Genomic DNA, 18,480 nt, shown 5'->3' with positions numbered 1-18,480 from the left:
AAGTGAGACCCTTGCCTTTGGGAAGTCCCAGGGGAAAGAAGGGGGCCTCCCTGAAGTCTCTGAGGCCCACAAGGAGCCTCCCGGAAGCTCAGGACCCTTTAGGGATGGTCAAGAGGTTGGTCACATATTGTTTAAGTAGTTAACAATCAGAAGTGCACATTTTTCAGCATCAACAGAATTTGTCAAAATGGTCATATCTTTGTCAAGCCGTCATAAACTAAAAGAAAATTAGTTTATAGAAAACAAGTTAAAACTTATAAAATGTCCTGCAGTACTCTGCAAACAAAAGGAAAAATTTCCTGCAATTTGCACCAATTATTTTCACAATTTCTACCAGCTCAGATGGCCATTAACCAAAAGGCTGAAAATGAAATTTATCCTATTCATGCTGTGAATTATATATGATTAGTAGTGTATAGACTGTGATTTTCTAAAGCTCCTTTCATAGTCAAGGTATCTCAGCACATTTTCAAAACAAAATGATGAAATATACACCATGGCTATGTCTACATGGGCAGCTTCTGTCAACAGAGGTCACTGTCAACAGAGAAACCGTGGCAAAACTTTTGTCAATAGGTAGCGTCTACACTCAAAGGCAGATTGAAAGAGCAATCTGCTCTGTTGACAGAGAGTAACCATATTGCCCTGCCCTCTCTTGACAGAACAGCTCACCGGAAGCTCTGCAAACAGGGCTGCCTGATGAACCAGAAGCCCTCTCTCTCAACAGAAGTGTCTACATGGTCACTCTTGTCAACAAAATGCTGTTGACAGAGACACTGTACCTGATTAGAGAGAGATATAACGCTGTCAGCTGAACAGCTGAGTTTTGTCGACAAACTCTCAACAGAGCACTTTAACCATGTAGATGCTTGGCAAGTTTTGTTGACAAAAGCCCAGTTTTATTGACAGAAGCTGCCTGTGTAGACATGGCCAGAAGTATATTAAACCTGTATGCTGACAAATGCTTGCATTTTTCCATAGGCCAAATTGAGTCTTTGCTTAGAGACCCATAAAATTCAGGTTGCAAAGATTTGGACAGTCACACTCTATTCCAGCAATGGCCAACCTACACTAGTGAGTAAGCCACATGATTGGCCCTCCTTCATCTCAGTGAGCCAAACGATTGTCATAAGCAAGACAGTCTCCCGAGATAGGGTGGTTCTGCTAACGATGCTTGTGTACCTAGAATTTGCAAGCTGTGCTGATTGAAATGTAGCAGTGCTTTGATTGGGTACAGAGGGAGCACAAAACTCTCATAGTCAATGTTGTGTGTAATCAGCATGCACCTCTGTTCATGTGCTGCCACTTTAGTAGTACTGGTAGGAAAAAAGCTCTGGGGATGGAAGACGGTGGAACCCAGCAGGCAGCTTTGAGTGTCAGCAACAGTAGACAAAATGTCTGTGTAGAGTTCCAATTAGCTGTGCACAACAAGAGTTTCACAGTGCCCTGGCGAGACTGTCTGTCTAGGATGCTAAGCTCTTAAAAGCAGAGGCCGTACTACCTCTTCCTTTCCAAGCCAAAATTTAATAACAGCATAGAAACAACATAAATACAACATATGATTACAGGTACTTATAACCAACCTAAAAACTAAACTTGCTGACAACATTAAATTAATCTCTGAAGTGCCCTGCTGCCATTGCTCTGACCTGTGGGGCTCCCTAGGTACATCAGCATTGCTACTGTCAGGAAGCATCCAGTCCAGTTGTTGTGCTTGCTCCTTGGGCTGGGACTCTGCTCTCTCAGCCTGCTGAGGTTGACTGAGTGAGACTTCCTTGAGCAAAAGAGTCGACTCAGTTCCCCAATCTCTCTCTCTTTTGAGAGTTAGAAGAGGACTCACCTGCTTCTCCTCCATATGTCATGTCAGTACTAGGCAAATTAGTTGAAACTATAGTAAAGAGTCAAATTGTCAGACACATAGATGAACATAATTTGTTGAGGAAAAGTCAACGTGTTTTCTGTAAAGGAAAATCATGCCTTGCTAATCTACTGGAGTCCTCTGAGGTAGTCAGTAAGCATGTGGGCAAGGGGGATCCAGTGGATGCAGTGCACATAGATTTCCAGAAAGCTTTTGACAAGGTTCTTCACCAAAAGTTTTTAAGTAAAGTAAGTTGTCATGGGATAAGAGGGAAGGTCCTCTCATGGAGTGATAACTGCTTGAAAGACAGGAAACAAAAGGTAGGACTAAATGGTGAGTGTAGCCATAACCCCTCAGGAGAGATCTTGGAGTCATTGCGGATAGTTTTCTGAAAACATCCACTCAATGTGCTGCAGCAGTCAAGAAAGCAAATAGAATGTCAGGAATCATTGAAAAAAGGGGATCGAGACTAAGACATAGAATATCTTATTGCCTCTATATAAATGCATGGTACGCCCACATCTTGAATACTGCATACAGATGTGGTCAGCTCATCTCAAAAAAAGATATACTGGCATTGGAAAAGGACAACTAAAATGATTAGGGGTTTTGAAAGGGGGCCATATGAAGAGAGATGAAAAAGACCAGGACTTTTCATCTTATAAAAGAGGAGACTATGGGGGGATATGATAGCAGTCTATCACATCATGGCAGGTATGGAGAAAGTGAATAGGGAAAAGGTGTTTAGTTGTTTTCATAACATAAGAACTAGAGATCATCAAAAGAAATTAATACATTGCAGGTTTAAAACAAAAAAAAAACAAAATTTTTCTTCACACAGCGCATAGTCAGCCTGTGGAGTTCCTTGCCAGAGAATGTTGTGAAGACCAGGACTTTATTAGGATTCACAAAAGAACTAGAAAAATTCATGGAGGTTAGATCCATTGATACTTATTAGGTAGGATGGGTAGGAATGGTGTCCCTAGCCTCTGCTTGTCAAAGACTGGAACTGGATGACAGGAGAGGAATCACTCAATGATTACCTCTTTTGTTCACTCCCTCTGGGATGTCTGGCATTGGCCACTGTCAGAAGACAAGATATTGGGCTAAGTGGACCTTTGGTCTGACCCAGTATCACCATTCTTGTGGTCTTCTACTATTGACCTCAAAGAAGCCAGGATTCCACCTCAGCTTCTTTTTTATAATCCTACTAAGAAACAAAGAAACAAAAAGGCTGAACTTTTTACAGTGGAGAACAGTGGCTCTTTCATCCTTCTGACTTGAAAACAGGAGCTTCCTCAAAAGCTTCAAACAAGTTCAGGATATGGCCCTGAGCTTACATGATGATACACATGAGTAGACTCCTGTGCCCCAACACTTACAGGCTACGTCTACACGTGCCCCAAACTTCGAAATGGCCATGCAAATGGCCATTTCGAAGTTTACTAATGAAGCGCGGAAATGCATATTCAGCGCTTCATTAGCATGCGGGCGGCAGAGGCGCTTCGAAATTGATGCTTCTTGCCGCCGCGCGGCGCGTCCCGACGGGGCTCCTTTTCGAAAGGACGCCGCCTACTTCGAAGTCCCCTTATTCCCATCAGCTCATGGGAATAAGGGGACTTCGAAGTAGGCGGCGTCCTTTCGAAAAGGAGCCCTGTCGGGACGCGCCACGCGGCGGCAAGGAGCGTCAATTTCGAAGCGCCTCTGCCGCCCGCATGCTAATGAAGCGCTGAATATGCATTTCCGCGCTTCATTAGTAAACTTCGAAATGGCCATTTGCATGGCCATTTCGAAGTTTGGGGCACATGTAGACACGGCCACACTGACTTAAAATCCGAAAACGAGAATATTGTATCTGGAATCTGTTTCACATGGTATACTTATAGTAGATACCAGCTGTGCCTGTATTTATATAGGATGCTAACCTGATTTGCCCTGAAGTACTGCATATTATGCTCATTTCTACTTTTGTTGTCAATGGGAGTTGTATTCATGGATTGACAGGGTTAGATTTGTTACTTCAGTACAAAAACCTTGCCTTTTAAAATCAAGTTGTGAAGGTTTCTCTTCTGGCAGTTATTTTAAGGTGGAAGAAAAGTACATGCCAATAAATGTAAGTTGCAAGATTGCGTGAATGCTGAGTGCAGCAACTTAATTATTGAAACACACATGCGGAGTGATATCAATGAGTTGAGCTCTTGCCTTATTGTTTAGTACTGTAACTTTATAGATCATATCTCATGTCTAAAAGATTGTTTTGTGCTTTGCAATGAAATCATACAGTATTTGAACTGGCCTCTATCAATCCAGTGCTTTCATGCAGCAGTTTGTTATGCTGCCTATAAATATCAGCTGTTGTGAGCCCAATGGTCCTACTGTAAGCCATACTACTGTACTTCCCAGAAACTGTATAATTGATTCAATGGTACAGTGTCTCTGCAAACCCTCTGAGTGTCTAGCAATGTGCTGGATATATCACAATGATGCAGGCAAGCACTGTTGGAGTTCTGGGTCACAGAGTTTGAGAAAACCTTGTTATGAGTTGAGTGAGAATCCCACTGAGATTGATTAATAACTGTGAACTCACCCTTCAGTTAACATAATTGTAAGCCAAACCCCCTGCCTCAGTCAAAAGCTGTATGTGAACCTGTCCAGAGTGTGCTTTTAAGTTGTGTACGCATATGAATGGAAATCACACAAAAATGGAGAAGCAACAAGTGCACAGGGAGAAGGAAAAAGAGCCAAGCAGGAGGTTGTAAGCATGGTGTGACCCTAGAAAATGCCAGAGAGAGAGCTTTTGGGTCTGGGGTTGACGAAAGAGTCCTGAGAGCAGTAAACTAAGAAACTGCTGCTGTTATTCTCGGTTCCTTGTGCAGTCAGAGACAGGACTTTGTGCGTTCCTCATAAATAAACAAAATTGCAGCAAAGAAGATAGCAGGTTCCATCAGGTTCTGCTTCCAGCTTGAACATCACCAGCATTTCAAATGTTGACAAGCTGGTCTCATTGATAAGGGGTAAGGCAGTTATGAAAATGTATGGTGCATAATCTGTTAGTGGCTCCATTTAGCACACTCAGATTCCAACAGAAACTGAAATGCACAAATACCCAGGCACAAAAAGTTTTTTGACAGTAAAAGATAGAACCAGCATGTCCCAGCCCAGCTTCTAGAGGCTACCCAGAACAGGGATGTAAGAGTAGCAAAAGGCCTGTGCCACCTTCTTGGCATCACCTTCCTCCTGTGCACATGCAGTTCCCCCGTGTATTCTGTCTGCTGGACATTGTGCTGTGCACCATTCTCCTTCTATGGCTACAGCTTCCTGTCCACTTCTCATCTTTCAGTCCAAGCTCTCAGGCTGGTGCTACCTGGCCTTCCCTTCTCATCCAGCCTCTCGTCTGCTGCCGTGTGCCTGTTGAACCTGCCTTCATGCAGACCCTGGGTTGTCTGAGTGTCTTAGATCTCTTTACCTGGTTGGATGTGCTGAGGATTTTGAGACTGATTTTGTTAGTTTAATAAATCTACCCACACCTAGGGCTGTGAAGGTTTGATTTAACAGGTTGTGAGCTAAGGAAGAGGAACAGTGAGGAACAGATGCTTCAATAAAAAGTGGAGATGCAGAATGATCTGAAGCCACTTGTTTAGGTAAGTTAAATCCAGGCATGCAAGATTTTTAAAAGTAAATAGGGAAGACTAGCAAGTTCTATTCTATCTAGTGAGGTTTTATCTGAAATTCTGAACTGTGCTTTTAGAAACAAACTTGCAGACTAATTGAATCATAGTCTGTTTGAGATAATGCAATATGCAGTAACAGCTAAGTGGTTAGTTTGTGTGAATACATTTGACAAGCATGAATTACACAGTTTGTGGGGAAAGGCTACAGTGGAACAACTGCACATTTAAGTGATTGTGTGTGTGTAAAGATGTGAATGTTTGGCTCTTGGATTCTAGTGGAACAAATATAGGAATGGGCTGTCAATAACAATATATATCTGTATATTTGGCTATTTAATTCAAATTTTATTCAGAGGCAATAAATATATTGAGAAACTGCAGTAGTAATTCCATCTTTTGGTAATGAAGGATCTTTAAGCATCTTCATCTCTTGCAGAAAGCAACAGGAATTCAGCACCCTGTAGCCTCTGGTCTTTTCAAGTACACCTGCCTTTATTCTCTCAACTTCAGTTCAAACATGTGGAAACTTTTAGGGGAAGTAGTTTGAACTCAATTTGTAACTTTGGTATTCTAAAAGTTGTGGGGAAAGGCCCTTTGTGTATTAAATCCAGTAGAATCTGCTGCATCATCAATATGAATACGTCTGGGAATAAAAATTGTCCAGTTCTTCTGGAAATCAAATGCATAGCTCAGGGGTCAGCAACCCCAAGCATGAGTGCGAAGAATGGCACGCAAGTTGATATTCATCGGCACACTAGGAGGAAACTCAGCCCCACCCCTCCTCTCTCAGGCAATCAGTAGCTTGCACAAAGCCATGCTGGCTGTGGATTAAGAAGAGACCAGCTAATGCTACCAACCATCACCTCAACTGTAAAACTCTGCAGCTTAATTTATTTATTAATAAAGCTGTTGTAAGTAGAACTGTTAGTGACTTCAAAATGTATCACCATCACTCAGACCATACGCAGAGATCAAAAGGTCAAATTTCAGCACTCTGCCTCTGAAAGGTTGCTGGCCCCTGGCCTAGGTTATCCCAGTCTTTATTCAACTATGCTGATGAGTAAGAGGAAGGAAGGGCTTCCACTTCCTCCCATGTTTATGCTTTCTCAGTTGTAACTCCTGATGTAGGGAGAAGTGCAAGAAGCTGGCAGAGAAAAGAGAGAGGGGAATACGTTATCTGTCAACTTTACTCATGAAAGAGAGTAAAGTTACAACCTAGCCTAAAGGGGAAGTGAAATATCTGTTCTGTGTCTGCTGTGCATGCTGTAGTAACCAATTGCAGTTGAACTGTGCTGACCTATATTGATAGTGCTAGTGCCTAACCAAGGAAACAGTTACAACTCATATTAAAATCATAAAAGCTGTGTCTACACGTGTGCCCTTTTGAAAGGGCAAAAATCGAAGTTCAGCTTTCGAAAAAGTGGCCATTTTTCAGATCGGCGTTCCAATCTCCTCTTTCGAAATGCTGTCGAGGTCTTTCAAAAGAGAGCATCCACACGACTCCAAGCTCTCTTTGGAAAGAAGGGAGTCAGGAAACGCTGCGGATGGGGTCCCATGGCTGACAAGCCCTTCCAGGGCCGCAGTCAGCCACCTCCTTTAAAGGGCCCCTCCCTCCACCCTCCCCTCCGCACAAGCTGAGTGCTTCCCAGCCTGTCCTAGCCCGGCAAAGCCCACTCGTGCCCACCATGGAGGCCCAGCAACAGCTCCTGCAGGCGGTTGTCCTCATCATGGACGCTCTGCTGGCAGTGCTGTGCACCGTTGCCGCAGCTGCACCTGAGCTCATTGGGTGGCTGCGCAGTCCCCCTGGAGCTGTGGGGCTCCCCCCCAGGGCACTGCCGGGCACCCCCCCCGGGTGCCCTGATACCTCTGGACCCACCCCAGCAGCACCAACTGGTGGGAGCGCCTGGTGCTAGGGGAGTGGGGCGAGGAAAGGTGGCTGCGGAACTTCCACATGTCAAGGCAGACCTTCAACGAGATCTGCCACTGGCTGGCTCCCGCACTCCAGCACCACGACACTGCATGCGGCCAGCCCTCACCCTGGAGAAATAGGTCGCAATTGCCATATGGAAGCTGGCCACCCCAGACTCCTATCGCTCTGTGGGACAGCAGTTCGGGGCGGGCAAGGCCACCATCGGGGCTGTACTTATGGAGGTAATGTGGGGCTGATTGGGTGCGGGGGCTGTGACAAGGGGAACCCTCCCCTGCAAGGGACCAGATGGGAGGGGGGCGGGGGCTGCATGGGCCAGGGGCTGGATGGGAGGGGGGCAGAATGGGCCCAAGGTCGGGGGTGGCAGCCGCCACACCCACACTAGAGCATGTGTCCCCCTCCCCCTCTGCAGGTCGTCAGGGCCATCAACGCGATGCTGCTCCATAGGGTCATCCTCCTGGGGGAAGTGGACAGCACAGTCGTCGGCTTCCTGAACCTGGGCTCCCCGAACTGCATCTGCGCTTTGGATGGCACGCACATCCCCATCCGTGCCCCGCCACACAGCGCCGGCTAGTACATCAACTGGAAGAGCTACCATTCAGTGGTGCTCCACGCCCTGGTGGACGGGAGGGGCCGCTTCACCGACCTCTATGTGGGCTGGGCCGGCTGCAACCATGATGCCCGGGTCTTCTGGAACTCCGGCCTCTGCCGCCGCATGGGGGCCGGCACTTTCATCTCTCAGCGGGAGATCCCCATGGCAGAGGACGTCACCATGCTGCTCTGCATGGTGGCAGATGTGGTGTACCCCCTGCAGCCATGGCTCATGAGGCCCTACACGGGACACCTTGACCCCACCCAGGAGGCGTTCAATGAGTGCCTCAACCATACCCGCAACGTGGTGGAGCGGGCGTTCGGGTGTCAAAAGGGGCGGTGCAGGTGCATCCTCACACGCCTGGAGGTCGGGGTCCGCAACGTGCCCCAGGTGGTGGGTGCCTGTTGCGTCCTCCACAACATAGTGGAGGGAAAGGGGGGTGCCTATGTCCCTGGGGGGGGCCCTCCAGCTGGCGCTGTGTATGAGCAACCGAGCTCCGCCCCCATCCGCCAGGCCCACCGGGACGGCCACTGCATCCGGGAGGCCCTCAGGCAGGCTTTTGCCAACGGCCACCTCTGACCCGCACGCATGCCCACATCCCACGCACATCCATCACCCACCATCCACCAAGGAGCACAGCATGGGGTGGTGAACAGTAAAGAAACGTTTATGTAAAACTGGATCCTGGAATATATACAGGGGAAACCTAACTTGGAGGGGGGCATCTAACTTGGAGAGGGGGTGAGGCACTCATTCCGGGGCAGGGGTGGTGGGCTGTGAGCCCTGTCGGCCCCTGGAGCTCCTGCTCCCCCAGATGCGGGGTCCCTGGTGAGGGGGGGAAGATGCCGGTAGCACCGGCAAGTATTGCCGGCAGGTGGGCCTGGTGGGGGTGGCGGGGGTAGGGCCAACAGGAGGAGTCGCCGGGGGGCCAGGAGGTGGGCCATAGTGGCTGTGTGCTCCCACACAGCATGGCCAATGCCCTGGAGCGTGTCCAGCAGCCTGTCCCAGGCCGCCCTCCGCCACTCCATATCTGCCCGGGTGAGCTGGAGGTGCTCCTCAGCCACCTCGGCCTGCCGCTGGGTGGCTGGGTCTTCCTCGGCCCTCTGGGGGGCCCTCCGGCCATGGCCCCGACGGCGCACTGCCTGGGGTGGCATCCGGACGTCTGCAGCAGGTGGGCTCTCCATGACGAGGGACGGTGCGGGGCTCTCCCGGCCCCCGGATGGTGTGGCTGTATAGAGAGGAGGAGAGCATGTCAGTAGTGTGCCCCGGATGGAGGCGAGCTGGCCATGATGTACCTGCCCGAGCCCACCCCATGGGGCCCCTGCCCCCACAAGGGACACTGACCCCCCAGGGAGCACCGACCTGCCTGGGACCAGGCCTCCCAGCTTGGGTGTGATTCCAGGGGTCTCTCCCACAGATGGCCCTTCCCAGGCTGTGGTATGCGGGCCCTGGGTGCTGTCCAGCACCGACCAGCCACCACCCCACATGGTTTACGGCGCTGTCCACTGAGGGCGGGTGCTGGGCGTCGCTGACGTGCCATCATGGGGTGCCACATACCATGAGGGGGCTGGCCTGCGTATGGCCCGGGACCACTGGTCCCATGTGCGGGTGCCTAGCCGTTGCGTCGCCCTCACCCTTGTAGTAGGTGTGCGCCCCTCTCTGTACGTACCAGAGGGTCCTTCGGCGAGGTCCGGGGATGGCCGGCCCTCAGTCGCCTGGCTGGAGGAGCGGGAGGGGATGAGGATGGTCAGCTCCCCCTCCTCGCTTGACCAGTCCGTGGTCCCCTCGCCCTCCTGGGTCCCCGATCCGGGCTGCTGCTCCTCCTCCTCTGCCTGCAGCTCCTCCCCGGAGGTGTCCAGGAAGGCCATGGGGGGTGAACTCTCCTGGGGCCCCAGGATACTCCGGAGCTCCCTGTAGAAGGGGCAGGTCGCTGGACCTGCCCTGGAGCGTCCAGCCTGGTCCCTGGCCCGGGCATATCCCTGCCGCAGCTCCTTCACCTTGGAGCATACCTGGTCTGGGGTACGCTCTGGATGGCCCCTGGCACAGAGGCCCATTGCCAGGCGGCCGAAGGCTGCGGCATTGCGCGCCGCTTGACCCCCATGTGGCGGAGGACCTCCTCGTCCTGCCACAGGCTGAGGAGGTCCCGCAGCTCCCGCTCCGGCTAGCAGGAGGCCCTTTTATTTTCTCCCCCTGGGAGCCCTGGGAGGCTTTTGAGGGCTCAGAGGGGGGGGCCGTGGGGCTCGCGGGGGGGCTGGCTGCTGGCCATGTGGGCACTGGAGCGTGCAGCTGGAGGTCGTGCGCAGGCTGCTCCTAGCACGCTCTCAGCTTCCTGCCATGGGTTTTCTGTGTGCGCGCGGCTTTAAAGCAGCCAAACTCAGGGACCATAGAGCCCCGCTGCTGCCGGCTGGAGCGGCCCCACGCTCCAGCTGATCGGCGCCATGGCGGACCTGTATTTCGAAAGAGTGGGCTGTGGAGCGTGTACATGTGTACTCTTTCGATTTATTATTTTGAAAGGGAGAGATCTTCCTGATATGGGATCAGGGTTCAGATTTCGAAGTCTGAGCCCCATTCTTTCGATTTTCTTTCGAAAGATGGGTTTATACATGTGGACGCTCCTCCCGCTCTTTCGAAAAAGGGCCTCTTTTTTTGAAGTTTTTTGCACATGTAGACACAGCTAAAGAGTGTGCAACAAAGGGAAACATGGATAGAAATATAAAGCTAAGTATTTTAAAAGCATATTAGAAACAATGGAAATAGTAAACAATCAAACATTTATAAAAGTAAACTGGGTTATAATTCAATAAAATGACACTGCATATAATTCAATTGCCATAAAATGATACATTTGACTATAAGACAAACAATAATTTTCAATCTGTTTATGAAGCTTTATTTAACATAGTATGATTGAGTATAAGGTATAAAATATAGTAACTTGCTGTACGTTAATCATTTCAATTATCAAGTTTTACTTCTTTAATAGAAGATACTACTTGTGTGTTTATGTTCTTTCCCCTCTACAGAAGATGATGCGGTCATCAATATTTCATATGTTCATACTGAGCATGGTTGCAGTAGATGTCATTGTTGCTGCCAGTAATTACTACAAAGGAGAGACTTTCAAAAGACAGCATGATGAATTTTACCTCGCTGAGGTGAGTTTACTGGACCTGCCATCCAGAGAGTTTGTAAGATGAAAAAAGTAGACAAAATATGTGAATGTCAAGCTCCTTGCCATTTCTTTATTCCCTTAAGCAATCTGAGACTTTTTTGCAAGTTGTTCTAGTTACTGTGTCTGGCAATGGCTGACAGCCCTTTAAGAAACAAAACACAACGCAACAGCCTTCTGGAAAGGTAATCTCCCCAAACAAAATGTCAGTAGTAATGAACTGAGGCCTGAGTACAACCTCTGCAGGCAATGCATGGCTGATAACTTGTTATGTTTTCAACAGGAGTGCAGACAGAAGAATATAGTCTGTTTTTATTTAAAACCAAATAACAAACATTATATCTTTGTAAAATACAGGCCTTAGCCTGGGAAGGCATCCCTGTTTAGGAAAGCTCTTGAGCACCTCCTTAACTGTAATCTTGTTCTTAAGTGTAGCCCTAACAGTACTCAAAATATCCTGGATTTGGTTACATTATGGGCATAATCATAGAATCACAGAATACTAGGGAGGTCATCAAGCCCACTGCCTTTCACTCATAGCAGAACTAAGCAGAACCAATTATTATGGTACAGAATTAATTATTCTGTAGGGCTGGGCCTACACTACAGAGTTTTGTTGCCAGAAGGGACCTTCTGTCTACATAACTCAGGGAGTATTTATACACTTAAAGCCGTCTGTCGACGTCTCGACAGAACTCTGCATTTTCCTCAACAGTATTATCCCTCAAAAACTGGAGGCATAAAAATCTCTCAACAGAGTATTGTCTACAGAAGTGCAGTGTAGACACTTCTGTCGACAGAGAGGGCTTCCAGTTGCCAGGCAGCCCTCTTTGCAGAGCTGCCATTCCACCTTCTAGCACCGGAGGGCAGTGCAGTCTGGCAGTTCTCTGTCGACAGAGCAAGTTGTGTGTAGTTGCAATCTGTTGACAGAGGTTCTGCAGAGATTTCCGTCGAAAGTAACTTCTGTTGACAGATGCTTCTAGTTTAGACATAGCATAGGTGTTTTGAAGAGAGCTTAGAATGGTGAAAGGCTGAAAAGGAGAAGTTTTTAGGTGGTTGCATAATTATTTTTATTGTTGCTGGTGTTTTATTGTAGAATTGTAAGACTGCAGTGGACCCTGAAGGGTCATGTCGTCAAGTCTCCTGAACTCATGGCAGGACCAAACATCAGATAGACCATCCTGCCAGGTGTTGGCCTACCTGCTGTTAAAAATCTCCAGTAATGGAGATTTCACAACCTCTCTAGGCAATTTATTCCAGTGCTTAACCACCCTGTAGACAAGTTGCACGTCTCCACGATTTAGTCCTGGGATGCTTGGCTCCTTGGCCAAGCACTAATCCAGTCGCGAAGTCAAACAGACCAAGCTCTGGTGCAGGATGGGGCAGCGATCAGTCAATATACAGGGAGGCCTAGCCCTCAGTGCAGGGCAGGGCAGCAAAGTCAATACACAAAGCAGGCCCAGGCCCTCACAGATAGTGAGATCTGGGCCACCTGTGCATGTGCCTGGACTAGTGGTGGGGAGGGACAGCCACCGACAGATTAGGGATGGCTGGGGGGATGCAGGCCCACCAGGTCCACTGCATCCCAGCCCAGGGCCCTGTTGGCAGCAGTGATCTGCCACCAGGGTCAGCGGGGCTCCATAGCAAAACACACTGACCCCTCTTACTTCTTGGCCGCTTCCAGATCTCCCTCTCTCATACCTGGTGTAATGCCAGTCAGCTTTCTCTAGGTCAGGCGAGTTACCATGGTGAATGAATCTTCCTCCGGGTCTTCTGGCAGGTGTCAGGGCCAATCCTCAGCCTCCTGGTCAAACCCCCTTTGAGCAGCTCTGGGTTCTGGGGGGTGTGGTGCCTTGGCCTCCATGAGGAGTTCCTCTTCGGGATCGTCTGGCAGGGCTTCTGGTGGTCCAGGCCAGGCCTCAGCCTCTCGGGGCAAAGGATCCTGCTCCAAGCCCAAGAGCTTTGGTCTGGCCTCCCTGGTGGCTGGGCCCCTATTGACCTCTGGAATGGAGTTTTTATACTGGTAGCCCTGCCCTTTGCCTTCTGGGCAGGTAAGGGAGCAGGCCTAAATTCCATTTCCCCAGGTGCAGGGAGGAATTCTTCCTCTTCCGCTCAGGGAGTGGCCATACCTTCTCCCTACACACCCTCCCCCCCGTTCCCGGTCCATGGTATTGGGCTCTTCCTCCTCCTCTAAGTGGGACAATCTGCTTTCGAATTTTCTTTTCCAGCTCTGTGATGGATTGTGAACATCTATTGTTGTAGGGACAGATACCACCTCATTAGTCAGACATTAGTTCTTGTCATGGTTTGAAGCCATTTCAGGGGTGCATAGTCTGTAATTAATATGAACGAGCCCCTAGGAGGTACTAACATAAGGCCTCAATGTTCCACTTTATGGCGAGGGCCTCCTTCTTGATTACTGAATAGTTACTTTCTCTGGGGAATGACTTACGGCTAATATACAGGATGGAGTGTTCTTCACCATTCACTTCTTATGAGAGTGCGGACCCCATCCAACTTCTGATGCATCCGTTTGCACCGTGAAAGGGAGATCAAAATCCTGGCTAAATAGAACAGGCTCTTGGCACAATATATTTTTTTGTGTGCCTGGAAGGCTCCCTCATACTTGGGAGTCCATTGCAGCCGTTGCAGGCTTTTTTTGTAAGGTAGGATGCCAGTGAGGGACTCTGCGATGGCTGCAAACTGGGGTACATATTGGTGATAATAGCCCTCCATCCCCAGGAACTGCCATACCTTTCACTTGGTAGTGGTAGCTCTTCTCTGGACTCTCTCCAATTTGGCGACATCTTTCCTGAAATATGACACCCAGAACTGCGCTCCAGTTGAAGCTTAACCACTGCAGAGTAGAGGAAGAACTACTACTTATGTGTTGCTCCGTATTTCTTTTGGCAGTACTTCTTCCTAGGCAGCCATTTCCAATTTTGTATGCAACAATTGATTATTCCTTCCAAAATGGAGTATTTTGCAGTTGTCTGTATTGAATTGCACCCTACTTACTTCAGAACATTTTGAATTTTAATCCTATCCTCTAAATCACTTTGCAACCCTTCCTTAGCGTGGTATCATACACAACCTTTATTAGCGTACTTTCTGTGCTATTATCTAAATCACCAATGAAAACATTGAGCAGAATCAAGCCCAGAACTGACTCCTGTGGGTCCCCACTTGTCATACTCTTCCAGCTTGTGTTTAAACCACTGATAAATACCCTCTGAAGATAGTTTTCCAACCAATTATGCATCCACTTTATAGTAGTTCCATCTAAGTGTATTTCATAGAATCATAAAATTTTAGGGCTGGAAGGGACCTGAGGAGGTCATGTCGTTGAACCCCCTGCCCAAAGCAGGATCAACTGACACTAAATTGTCCCAGCCAGGACCATGTCAAAGCAAGACTTAAAAACCTCTAGGAATGGAGATTCCATCACCTCTCTCGGTAATGCATTTCAGTGCTTCACTACCCTCCTTATGAAATCGTTTTTCCTAACATCCAATTTATACCTTCCCGTCTGTAACTTCAGACCATTGCTCCTTATTCTGCTATCTGTCACCACTGAGAACAGTCCATCTCCATCCTCTTTAGAGTCCCCTTTCAGGAAGCTGAAGACTGCTATCAAATCGCCCCTGAGTCTTCTCTTCTGCAAACTAAATAAACCCAAATCCCTCAGCCTCTCCTCTTAGGTCATATGCTCCGTCCCCTTAATCATTTTCATTGTTCTCTTCTGAACCCACTCCAGTGCATCCACATCCTTTCTATACCGGGGGGCCCAAAACTGGACACAGTACTCTAGATGTGGCCTCACCAGTGCCAAGTAGAGGGGAATAATAATTTCTGTAGATCTGCTGGAAATGCTTCTCCTAATGCACCCGAATATGCCGTTAGCCTTCTTCGGTACAAGGGCACACTGTCAAATCATATCCAGTCTCTCATCCACTGTAATCCTCAGGTGCTTTTCTGCTGCACTGCTACTTAGCTAGTCGGTCCCCAGCTTGTAACAATGCTCAGGATTCTTCCATCCCAAGTGCAGGACTTTGCACTTGTCCTTGTTGAACCTCATCAGATTTCTTTTGGCCCAGTCCTCCAATTTGTCTAGGTCCCTCTGGACCCTATCCATACCCTCTAATGTATCTACCTCTCCCCTGACTTAGTGTCATCTGCACATTTGCTGAGGATGCAATCCATCCCCTCATCCAGGTTATTAAGATATTGCACAGTACTGGCCCTAGAACCGATCCTTGGGGCATTGCAGTTGAAACCAGCTTCCAACCAGACATTGAGCCATTGACCACTGCCTTTTGGGCCCATCAAAAGGACAGCTTTCTGTCCTTCTTACAGTCCACGTATCCAATCCATACTTCCTTAACTTATGGGCAAGAAAGTTGTGGGAGAATGTATCAAAAGCTTTGCTGAAGGCAAAGTATATCACATCCATTGACTTCCCCATGTCCACAGAGCCAGTTACCTCATCATAAAAACTAATCAGATTGGTCAGGCATGACTTGCCCTTGGTGAATCCATGTTGACTACTCTTGATCACTTTCTCCTTTTTCAAGTGCTTCTAAATGAATTCCTTGAGGATCCCCTTCATGATTTTTTCCAGGGACTGAGGTAAGACAAATGGTCTATAGTTCCCTGGCTTGTCCTTTCCTTTTTTAAAGTTGGGCACTACATTGCCTTTTTCCAGTCATCTGAGATCTCTCCTGATCTCCATGAGTTTTCAAAGATAATGACCGAAGGCTTTTCAACGACATCTGCCAATTCCCTCAGTATCCTTGGATGTGTTAAATCCAGACCCATGGATTTGTGTACCTCTAACTTTTCTCAATAGCTCTTAACCTGTTCTTTTCCCACCAAGGGCAGCCCCCCTCCTTCTCTTACTTCATTATCTAGTGCTATGGTTTGAGAACTGATCTTATCTGTGGAGACTGAGGCAAAACAAGCATTGCGTGGTTCAGCTTTATGTACATCATCTGTCACAAAGTTACCTCCCTCCTCCAATAATGGCCCCACACCCTCCCTGATCACCCTCCTAAGCTGTGTCTACACGTGCACGCTACTTCGAAGTAGCGGCACTAACATCGAAATAGCGCCCGTCGCGGCTACACGCATCGGGCGCTATTCCGAAGTTAACTTCGACGTTAGGCAGCGAGACGTCGAAGTCGCTAACCTCATGAGGGGATCAGAATAGCGCCCTACTTCGACGTTCAACGTCGAAGTAGGGACCGTGTAGACGATCCGCGTCCCGCAACGTCGAAATTGTGGGGTCCTCCATGGCAGCCATCAGCTGGGGGGTTGAGAGACGCTGTCTCTCCAGCCCGTGCGGGGCTCTATGGTCACCATGTGCAGCAGCCCTTAGCCCAGGGCTTCTGGCTGCTGCTGCTGCAGCGGGGGATTCATGCTGCATGCACAGGGTCTGCAACTCATTGTCGGCTCTGTGTATCTTGTGCTGTTTAGTGCAAGTGTGTCTGGGAGGGGCCCTTTAAGGGAGCGGCTGGCTGTTGAGTCCGCCCTGTGACCCTGTCTGCAGCTGTGCCTGGCACCCTTATTTCGATGTGTGCTACTGTGGCGTGTAGACGTTCCCTCGCTGCGCCTATTTCGATGTGGTGCTGCGCAACGTCGATGTTGAACATCGACGTTGCCAGCCCTGGAGGACGTGTAGACGTTATTCATCGAAATAGCCTATTTCGATGTCGCCACATCGAAATAGGCTACTTCGATGTAGGCTTCACATGTAGACGTAGCCCTATTGTTAACATGCCTGTAGAAATCCTTATTGTTACTCTTCACATTCCTTGCTAGCTGCAATTCCTATTATGCTTTTGCTTTCCTGATTACTGCCTGGCATTCTCCAGCTATATATTTATATTCCTCCTTAGTCATCTGTCCAAGTGTCACCTTCTTATGCTTTTTGAGCTTGTCAAGGATTCCCCCGTTAAGCCAAGGTGGTTGTCTACCGTGTTTGCTTTTCATGTTTGCTCATCAGGATGGCTTGTTCCTGTGCCTTCAATAAGAATTCTTTGAAATACTGCCAGTTCTCCTGAACTTCTTTCCCCTACATATCCATTTCCCAAGGGATCCTGCTCATCAGTTCTCTCAGGTAGTCAAAGTCTGCTCTTCTGAAATCAAGAGTCTGTATTTTACTGCTCACCTTTCTTCCTCTTGTCAGGATACTGAAATCTACCATCTCATGGTCTCTGCAACCCAGGTTACCACTCTCTTCTATTTCTCCTTCTAATTCTTCCCTGTTTGTGAGTAGCAGGTCAAGCTGCCCATGTCCCCTGGTCAGTTCTTTTAGCACTTGTACCAGGAAGTTATCCCCCACATTCTCCAACAACTTCCTGGATTGTCTTTGTGCTGTTGTATTGGTCTCACAACAAATATCTGGGTGGTTAAAGTCTCCCATGAGAGCCAGGGCCTGTGATTTGGAAGCTTCTCTTAGCTGTCTGAAGGAATCCTCATCTACTTCGTCTACCTGGTCTGGCGGTCTATAGCAGACACCAACTGCAACATCACCTCTGTTGCTTCCATCTCTAAGTTTAACCCAGAGACTCTCAACTGGCTTTTCTCCCTCCATATACTAGAGCTCTGAGCAATCATGCTGCTCTCTCACAAACAGCTCAACTCCTCCTCCTTTTCTACCCTGCCTGTTCTTCCTGAACAGTTTGTACCGTTCCATGACCATGCTCCAGTTATGCAACTCATCCCACCAAGTCTCCGTTATTCCAACCACCTTGTGCTTTTTTGACTGTGCCAGGGCCTCTAATTTTTTTCTGTTTGTTACCCAGGCTTCTTGCATTTGTGCACAAATACCTTAGATAATAAGCCGATTGCCCTATATTCTCCTTTTGAATCAGGCATTTCCCTTTGTTGTTGCTTCCTCCTTCTGCACTTTCCTCAAGGCTTGCCACTGTCCCCCAACAAACCTATTTTAAAGCCCTCCTCACTAGGTTTGCAAGCTGAGCCACAAATATGCTCTTTCTTCTCTTCGATAGGTGTATCCCATCTCTACCTAGCGATTGTTGGTCCCAAAACAGGATCCCATGGTCAACGAAATCAAAGCCTTCTCTCCGATACCACCTGCACAACTATGCATTTACTTCCACAATTTGATGATCCCTACCTGTATCCCTTCCTTCAACAGGGAGAATGGGCAAGAACACCACTTGCACTCCATGTTCGTTGATCCTTCTTCCCAAAGTTACATAATCTTCAGTGATCTGTTCAAGGTCATTCTTGGCTTTT

The 18,480-nt window shown here is 48.3% G+C and overlaps 1 protein-coding gene across 4 annotated transcripts in view; it reads left to right on the top strand.

Moving 5' to 3' along the window:
* NALCN (sodium leak channel, non-selective) overlaps positions 1–18,480 on the top strand; it is a 398,131-nt gene that overhangs the window by 204,282 nt on the left and 175,369 nt on the right. For 3 of the 4 annotated variants that reach the window (XM_074983148.1, XM_074983149.1, XM_074983151.1), the window contains one exon: positions 11,072–11,203. The exons of the other annotated variant lie outside the window; for it this stretch is intronic. In XM_074983148.1, coding sequence (XP_074839249.1) covers positions 11,072–11,203 — 132 coding nt within the window. The remainder of the gene's footprint in view (positions 1–11,071; positions 11,204–18,480) is intronic. 4 annotated transcript variants of the gene reach the window in all.

The sequence above is a fragment of the Carettochelys insculpta genome, chromosome 1, assembly GCF_033958435.1.
Source record: "Carettochelys insculpta isolate YL-2023 chromosome 1, ASM3395843v1, whole genome shotgun sequence".
Taxonomy (NCBI): domain Eukaryota; kingdom Metazoa; phylum Chordata; order Testudines; family Carettochelyidae; genus Carettochelys; species Carettochelys insculpta.
This window is presented reverse-complemented; position numbering and strand designations above follow the sequence as displayed.